Genomic DNA, 9,601 nt, shown 5'->3' on the forward strand with positions numbered 1-9,601 from the left:
CTTAAGGGAGGTGGTAGCCCCAGTAACCCCTTTTGGATACAAAATGCAACAGAAGTGTAGTTAAATATTAATTATTCTTTTCAAAGACATCACATGATGATCAAAATGAATGTTGTATGTGTGAATGAAAAACAGAAAGAAATAAAATGCAAGCCTAAATAATATCTTAGAATAATATTTGGACAGTATTGCATTTTTATACCCCACAATGGGAATTGAAATCATTTCTACAACTCCCATAATTTACCAATAATATACTGTATGTACCTTTATAATACCTTTACTTTTTAATTAATATAGTAGACTCTTAATTTTTATATTTAAAATAGCATACGCTATTCAAATGAAAAAATGTAGAAATGGACATATAATGAATAATCAAATAATTCATGAATTATTCAATAATTTAAACACTAAAAATAGACCAAGTAACTAGATATTTCAACCATTCTTAATTTCGGAGAAACATTTAGCTTGTTCACCATATAGCTACTTAGAATACACTTCATTTCCCATAAAGCTCTCACTTCCGGTTATTCACCTCAACCAAACCCGTTAGCTGCATCTACAGGAAGCCCCGCCTATTCCAGAATGCTATTGACATTTACTTTTTTTCACTGCACTGTGATTGGATCAGAAACCTATCAATCAGATTTCCACGCTAAAGTTTCAATAGTAGCAGTAACACGTGAGGATAGAGATACTGGAGTGTGAATGTAGTTATTAGTGTTTTTAGATTGTTATGGATTTTTATTTTGGAAACAGACTTTTACTATTTCTAATATAACGAAGTGCTATATCAGCCCTTAATGTTGTTATGAGTGATTTCCAGTAATATTCGTCGTGTTATAGTCCATATCTCTAGCTAGTTGTAATTTAAGTTTTTGTTTTCATAAAATAGAGCTCTCTTAACAGGCAGTTATTTTTTATTCCGAAAAATGGATAATGCCGAAGGAGCTGTAGATTTACACGGGGACGAAGAAATCATTGAAGTGATTGACCTTAATGAATCGGAACAGACGCCAGGTAATGTTACTGAATACTACTCAGTGTGCCATGTTGAAATGACTGCATTATGTCAGTGATTTTCAAATTGTTTCTTAATTTCAGTAGATGAATATATACATTGTCAGTTTTCCTTTTACGCTTCTTTGGTTTTAACGTAGTTCATATATATTTTATTTTTCATGAGCGTATTGTATGTGCACAATTACATATATCTGATCTGGAGCATGCATAATGCAAATATGCCCATGTTTTCTCAAATGCTTTGCGTCACAGTTTAAACTAATAGATTCATATGTGTATGCTGGGAAGGGTTATGAGGTACCCAACGGGCTTCATTTTGTATTTTGCCCAGATGACTTGGCTAACGAGATTGAAGATGTCGATTTCGGTGAGGAAGGAGGAGATTTCGCAGATGATGAGGGCTGGCAAACTGAAGAAGAGGACATGGAAGCTCGACAGGATGACAGTGAACTCACCTTCTCCATGCACACAGGTAGGAACGATATATATGTGAGGAAACAGTCGATAGTTTTACGACGTACTGTGGTGTTCCTGTGCTATTAGTAGTAGATATGAGGAAATGTAGGTAAACGACTGTTGACACCTAGTAGTATATAGAAACATTGTTGAACTGACATTTATAAAAGCAAAGTATAGCCTTACACGACTTACTCACTATTTTATGGCTTTAAGACCTCCTGCTTTTCATTTTATAAGTCCAGGTAAACTATGAATAAATAGAAGTCTTATTGTTACTGTAATTGTTATGCGTTGCTAATACTGATGTTAATATTCGTTTCCAGGATCTGTGTTCTGTGTGAGTTTAGACCCGGCCACTAACAGCTTGGCAGTCACTGGTGGAGAAGATGACAAAGCCTTTGTTTGGAGGCTGAATGATGGAGAAGTTGTCTTAGAGTGTGCAGGTGATTTTCCATATACTTATTTGTATAAATGTATTGTATTTATTAATTGACTACATTTATTATCAATCAGATTGATAATTAGAACTTAACTGGCTTAAAGTGGGGCATCCGGCATTGCCTTATACGGATACTGATTGCATTTCTTAAATGTTAGATGCCATTATTATGAATTTGAATTATTTTTGCGGTCACACTCAGAATTTATATGAGGACTATATAACAAAAAATCATTTAAGGAACCCATTAATAGTTCAGTGTACAACGACAGTTATTAACACCAAACTACATTTTCTGACAGGCCACAAGGACTCTGTAACCTGTGCTTCCTTCAGTCATGATTCCAAGCTCGTGGCTAGTGGAGACATGAGTGGCCTCATCAAGGTCTGGAAGGTGGAAACTAAGGAAGAGGTCTGGTCGTTTGAGGTGGGAGATCTGGAGGTGAGTACTTTAGCTCACTTAAACGACTCCTGGCTGTCCAAATGCCCCGGAATGTAATTTATAAAGGCCTTCATTAACCACTTCAGGTATTAATATACCGTTAAACCTCTAAATAAAGACTCCTTGTTCAGCTGCAGTTTTGCATGGAAAGTCCTGGTAATAGTGTGAATCTGCTTATACAGAAAAACTAAAATATGCTTTCAGATATTTCCTCCAAAATATTTTGTGAGGATAGAAAAATACTTCTTTTTAGTGTGGAGGTGTAAAACTTTAATATTGCCTGATTTTTTGTTTTCCCTGACAAACCCTAGTTTTCAATAATTTGGCTAAGTGTAGTCACATTGCCGCTATCAGAACTCCCTCTTGTTCGAGTGGCTGATTTGGCGGTGTGGTTGTTTGTCTCTTCAGTGGCTAGAATGGCATCCTTGTGCCCCTGTTTTGCTGGCTGGCACAGCAGATGGTAACGTGTGGATGTGGAAGATCCCAGGCGGGGAGTGTAAGACTTTCCAAGGGCCAGGCTGCCAGGCCACAAGTGGAAAATTCCTGCCCGATGGTAAGATATTCAGGGCAAAAGTCTCGCTATTAGTCTCAAGTGGGCCAAGTGTCGAACTGCACATCTTTATGTCTTTGTACCCTGAGGAAAAAGCAGTTTTAAAACAGGAAAGGAAGACAGTGGTGACGTTTTGTATCTTAAAGGGGGTTTACTATCCTTCAATGCAAAGGAAAACATATATTGGTTTTTGTTTAATTCAGAAATAACCAATAATAATATGTAATACACCTAAAATATTTAAAAACAGTTATGTTCTTATTTTTGAATTCTGAGTAGTTTCAGCATAACTGACACTGAGACTTGGATGATTAAAAACTGCTAAACTACACTGGGATTAACTGGGATATTTACGCACTAGGTTAAACACAAGGTTTTAGACCAAACACACATTAGACCAAAAACAAACACAAAGTTTGTTTTTGGTCTAATGTGATCAAATATATGCATGGAATTAAAAATAGAACATTTATGGTAACAGTATGTTTTATTTATATTAATGTTACAAATAGAAACTATAAAACAAACATAATAGTTTTCACAATTCCAATTTGTTTTTATATTTTCCCAATTGTTTTTTATGGACATGAGGGCAGTTACCATAGATCTTAAGGATTTTATGTTAAGGATGGGAGCTGTAACTACTGATTAGAGAATTGCAAATCTCATTCCAATTAATAAAATCTGTGAAAATACTTAATGAGGAAACCAAATAAATTTCTGTTATTGGCAATGCTTTGTGAACGATGGAGGTAGACTAGAATAATATTTACCAAATACAGCTATCCAATGCCAACAACGGGGGTTCTGTTCATGAAAACCTCTGTGGTAGGAAAAGCTGTGGTTTGTAAATATAAGGCCTGAGGAAAGAGTTCTCCTGCTACATCACTGCTGTAAATGCATAGTTGTATATGAACCCTACATTTAACAAATGTACTTTATACACCAGTGGTTCTCAACTGGGTCACAACTGTGGCTAAAAGCAAGTCTCACGGGCCACATATATTAATCACTACTAGGCCTACCTTATCTGCATGCATAAAAGCTACTGTATTAACCATGTGTATGTATATATAGAAAGAGGTTGGAAACATTATGGTGTAGTACACAAGGTTTCTTGAGAAACAGGATGGAAGTCCTTCATCAGCTATGCAACTTCAGAAGCACTTTGCTTGCACAGCTGATGAAGGACTTCTGTCCAAAACCTCCTGTTTCTCAAGAAATCATGTGTACTACACCATAGCTTTTCCAACCTCTACGTTTACTACTGAAGTACACTCGCAGTTACTTTCAGTTTCAGGTGGCTTAAGACTGCATAACTGCATGCTCTGTCCTCAGATTAGCAGAGTGATTTTTGATCTCTGAAAATGCTCTTCACAAGTATCTATGGATACATCTATGTGTTCAGTTTCTTTTCTGGAGAATATTTGCTTAATCATATATTTCATTAATAATCGTTATATTGTAAGTCAAAAGTGTTAGTGATGATTTCTTCTGTAACAACATAATGCATAATGCTAATGATTGATTTTTCTTTATTCTTATTTTCAATTTTATTTTTTTAAGTGCTAATATATTGCCATTTTCTTTCAACTTCATATTGACCAAAGGTGTTCAAGGGCAAGAGACTTTTAAAATTAAATAAACAAAAAATGTACATACCCTTGCATGTTTTGGGTAGACTGTTTAAAAGGAATGGAAGATTGTCACTACTGCTGGATGTGATGATCAAAAACCTGTTCAACTGTTGAAGATACTAGTTCAATAAAAGTCAAATGTGCAATGATACATTTGACTTGCAGATTTTATAGTGAACAGCCTTTGTGTGTGGTAGGTTCAAAGCTGATTGACCATGTCCATACTTGGCAGGTAAAAGGGCTGTAGTTGGCTACGAAGATGGAGTAGTGAGACTTTGGGACCTCAAACAGGGAAATTCCATTCATGTTATCAAAGGTGAGTCATTGTACCATTGCAGGCAAGTTTTAATTAAATGCAAATTATTTTAGAGCTGTTTCGAAACAATGATGGCTGATTAAGAGCAGGGAGATACAAGTGGCACTGTGAGGTTATAAAGTATACTGGTTGCTACTTCTGCACAACCTATAAACAAGTTCTTTCACATTTTAGGACAGGATGGACACCAGGGCCCACTAACCTGTATGGCCTGCAGTAAAGATGGAACCCTTGTGCTGACAGGCTCTGTGGATTGCCAGGCCAAACTTATTAATACTGCTACAGGCAAGGTAAGCTCTGGCATTTACAATGAAGTCAGAAATAAGAGGATGAAGTTATGAGATCAAAGAATAATAAATAATAATAAAAGAACCTTTAGATGGCCAGCAATAAATTACTTTCATTGTTGAATACCCCGCTTCGCTCTGAAGAATACATACACAAATCACAATTACCAAAAGCAACTTATTTTGATTCGCTTTAAACTGTTACCACAGGGTGGCAGTATGTAATAGGTTAGGGCATTGCTAGGGATAAGTTCTTCACTATTAATGTCTGAACCAGTAATTATTTGCATGATAGGACAAGGAAGGGCGAAGTGTTTTGCACATATGAAAATAAAATGCCCTGCAGCAGCACACAAACTGTTTTACTCTACAAAGAGTTCAATCTGATGTGAAGTGAACATTTTAGATTATTGTATTTTAGCTGGATGGTTTCTACTTCGGAATAAGCTTTGTGGTTTTGAGCTTCTGAAAATGTGAAATTTCTCAATTTCTTATATTGGCTATCACATGTGATTGTGTCTGCATTTGATTATACATATCTAAATTTAGCCTGCTCAGTCTGTTGTGAAGCTTAGATAAAACGTATGTATATGCTAAAGTGTAGATTATTCTCACTTCCTTTATAAAATCCAGTACTGTGTATTCTTTGCCATGGCCACATGAAATAATTATTTTCCTCTTAGAGAAATGTGTTATAACTGAATTGTTCAGCTGTACTAATTCTTAGGAAAAGGTAATCTAGTTTTACAACTGTAGCACTATTTTGCAGGTAGTGGGTGTGTTTTCAATAGATGAAAAAAAACCCAAAAGCTCAATGGATGGGGAGGTTGAATCTAACTCAGTGGAGTCTGTAGGATTCTGTAATGTGTAAGTATAAAACATCTTATACATTTGCCGTATGTTGTCTTGTACTTGTTGTTCTTTGCATAAAAACAAAGAACTTGTTGTTCTTTGGTTTTATGCACTACAAAACAGTTGTTTTGTCTTTCAGTCTCATTGTTCTTTTGTTTTCTTGTAACTTGTTTCACAACCAGTTTTTATGTAAAGTTTACTTAAGGGAGTGTATTGCACGTTTTTGTTTATACTTTGCTCGTATGAGTTACAGGACATTAAAATTGCTTGCATTAGTGAATCCTCAATAAACAGGTTACATTTTCAGAATTTACAGAAAGCAAGCTGATCTACACTGGAGACTTAACTTAGCATGTTGAGTCTCAGAATCAAAGGAAAGGAGGGCATGAGAGAGGAAGGCTGCATTGGGCAGACAACCTTTTTACTAGACTCCAGTGCTATCTTGCATGGGGTTGGTCACCATTAAAAGTTGATTTTAGATTTCCAAGTGTAGTTATGGGTTCAGTTCCTGGAGTGCTATCTGTGTGGTGGTGAGTGTGGATTTCTTTCGGAAGCTAAGATTTCCTCCCACACTCGCTTCTGTAAAAACTGGACCTGGTGCGTGTGCGTGTGCGTGTGCGTGTGCGTGTGCGTGTGCGTGTGCGTGTGCGTGTGCGTGTGCGTGTGCGTGTGCGTGTGCGTGTGCGTGTGCTACAATGGTGTATAGACTGTCAGGGTGTATCCTGCCTTGTACTCAGTGTTTCCTGGGAAAGGCCCCTGGATACCGAGATCCTGAATTGAATAAGAACAAGGTTATTGAAAGTGATGTGATGTGAATGTTTTAAGGGGGCTCCACGGTGAAAGATGCTGACACCAGCTTTTCAGAGGTAAATGTGGTAGTAGCACTGTAATCATACAGGAAGTCAGATGGAGCACATTTTTGTAAAGAGCACAGAAGTTTCCGCTTCATGATGACATACATCAGAGAGTGACCCGTCATGCTTCCAAGTATTTCAATTCAATTTCAAGTATCAGCCACGGTCAAGTCCCTAGATCTCTTATTTGTTGGGCATCTTCTTTCTAGAGAGAAATAATAGATAATATTAAAAAAAAAACATCTTTTGAAATTTCTTAATAGTGCCTGAAACTCCATAAATTAAGAAGAAAGGTTTTTAAAAATTGTGAGATTCTCCCACAAATTCCTAAATGTCTTGGTATCTTGGTGTAGAAAATGCAAAACAATTATTAAAGCCAAAGGCTGTCTCTATCTGATGAAAGCAATGCTTCACTGCTAGTCTGGAAAAGTTTTTATGTTTTGTTAGTCATGTGTACTAATTGTTGAACCAATAAATTCCTTGTACTGGTCCAGAAAGTAAATATTTCCACTTTATTTCATGGTTTGCGTCTCATGTTTTTAAACTCTTGGTCTGCTTTCAGACTTTGGGCCTTTACTATTTGTTTTAAGAAACCAGATGCTATCTGTTGCAGGTTTGGTCATTTAAGTCCCCAAACACCGTTGAGACTAATTTTCAACAAACCTGTGAAAATGTTTCTTAACATGTTAGCATTTTTTGTTAAAGAAAGCTAAATTGAAAATGAATAAAAAATTATGTGAAGCAGAAACTAAATAATAGGCAAGTGAAACTGAAATGAAATAAGATTAAAAAGCCAATGATCTTTTATTTCTATTATTCCTTTATGGAAATGTAAACAAAGTAACAGAACTTGGCTTGATTTCCAGAATGCTTACTATTGTAATCAGTTTTTTGCACATCCTACTTCTACATTCCATCCCTTTAGAGGTGTTGGCTGCTGAAAAATCGTCTCATGACTGTTTTTCTCGGTTTTATTTTATTTCATTTTATTTTTCTTTTAAAACATTTTTGAGAAACTTTGTGGGCCGCTCTGAAACACAGGTTGAAAGTCTTGTGGAATTCTCTTCCATTCCTCTTGTAGAGCCTGGACAAGCATGTTTTTGTCCAAGCAATATGCCAATCTGTACTGTGTTTTGAGCTGTCACAAATGAGTTGAAACATTCTTTGTAACATTCTTTGTTACAGGTTCCCTTTGGTTGCGGTTGCTTACCTGGATGGGACTTTGGCCATCTATGATCTTCCCACTCAAAGTCTGAGGCACAGATGTCAACATGAGGTAACAAGCACTGGAAAATTTAAAGAAAACATCGGTATGTCTCATAAACCTGGATGCCTGCAGGTTTTGAAATTTTGTAAAATTTTATATCATTGGTCTTTGAGATGCAGTAAGCTGAACCAAATGAATGCTCATTTGTTTCATTTTGAATTGTTTTTCTTTGATACTGTGTTAAAGGGTATTTTGTTCAGTGGCTGTAAAGCTTTACCTGTAGTGCTATTTTCAGTCATAATGGAGCTGTCCTCTCCTGTATCAATAGGCTGGTATTGTCCATCTGCATTGGGAGGAGAGCTCTTCCTTAGTGTCTACCTGCAGTTTGGATGGAGCAGTGAGAATCTGGGATGCTCGATCAGGGAACATGGTCTCTGAGTACCATGGGCACACAGCTGAAATTCTTGATTTTACACTCAGCAGGTGAGTTTTTCTCCCACTCCCTAAAGATGCATTTTTTCAAAGGAACCGATTTTGTTGGTAGTTTGTTTACACATTGTTTTTTAGGTCTTTTCATTTTCAAATAGAATTATTTGTATTTTAATGGACAGTAACAAAGGTGTTGGATCTTCTGAAATCACCTCAACAGAGTCCTGTTTCTGTGGTTTATTTTGGATTAATGTACACTGTTGTTGTTCTTTGTAGAGATGCCTCTTTGGCTGTGACTGCCTCAGGAGATCACAAAGCCAAAGTCTTCTGTCTTCAGAGACCAGACCGGTAAAAACGCAAGGCTGTCCAGATACTGAGGTCCAGCTATTCATACTGCCATACTGACAGCTTTACTATACAACTTTCTTGAGGAGAAGCATCAAGCTACAAAAGAAAATAAAAAAAAATATGAAATTGTGCTGAAGCAAGCCACTAGTATCTGAAGTCTTTATTTTCTTGATGACAGTAGAAAAGGTTGTTTTATTTATTCTCTGCTGATATTTGATTAAAACCATCAATTAGTACACATAAACGTTTGAACTCTACTGTGTGTGTAAATTAGGATTTGCCCTTGTATATTGATTTGTTTTGTTTGGGCATAACATTTTCAAGATGGAAGTGGGGTAAAAAGAACAGACTCATAACTTGATGATTTTTAGTTGATACTCCTGGTAGATTTCAGGTTGGGAAGAAGGTCCTTTTTGACATTAAAACTTCTGATGACATTTATAACTGTTTTTGTTTTCATCTGTTGTATTTCTTCCACTAGCCTGTCTGTATGTTCAGCGGCTACTTTATATTATTTAAATCAGTATGTCGTGTGCATTGAAATATTAACTTATGCAATTCATCTAGTGAAAATGTTGAAATTTCTAATATAAGGAAAATTAAGGTTGATTAAAAATCATTGGAAGAGTGATGTTTACTTTCACATTTCCAGTCCTGCATGACATATGTACAACCATTTTTTGTTATGTATCACATAAAGATGTGATTTACAACTTAATATAGTCCTTATCTAGATGGCCAGATTTTATTAA

General features: G+C 36.1%; 1 protein-coding gene across 1 annotated transcript; it reads left to right on the top strand.

Moving 5' to 3' along the window:
• The first annotated feature begins 650 nt into the window (after positions 1 to 650).
• Positions 651 to 9,293, top strand: aamp (angio-associated, migratory cell protein). Its single transcript, XM_006636635.3, has 11 exons — positions 651 to 1,026; positions 1,361 to 1,501; positions 1,812 to 1,931; positions 2,230 to 2,369; positions 2,778 to 2,922; positions 4,789 to 4,872; positions 5,047 to 5,162; positions 5,929 to 6,026; positions 8,051 to 8,141; positions 8,401 to 8,555; positions 8,778 to 9,293. The coding sequence occupies exons 1-11, from the start codon at positions 939 to 941 to the stop codon at positions 8,851 to 8,853; spliced, it is 1,254 nt and encodes a 417-aa protein (XP_006636698.1). The 5' UTR covers positions 651 to 938; the 3' UTR covers positions 8,854 to 9,293.
• Positions 9,294 to 9,601: the final 308 nt, after the last annotated feature.

Source organism: Lepisosteus oculatus, chromosome 12 (assembly GCF_040954835.1).
Source record: "Lepisosteus oculatus isolate fLepOcu1 chromosome 12, fLepOcu1.hap2, whole genome shotgun sequence".
Taxonomy (NCBI): domain Eukaryota; kingdom Metazoa; phylum Chordata; class Actinopteri; order Semionotiformes; family Lepisosteidae; genus Lepisosteus; species Lepisosteus oculatus.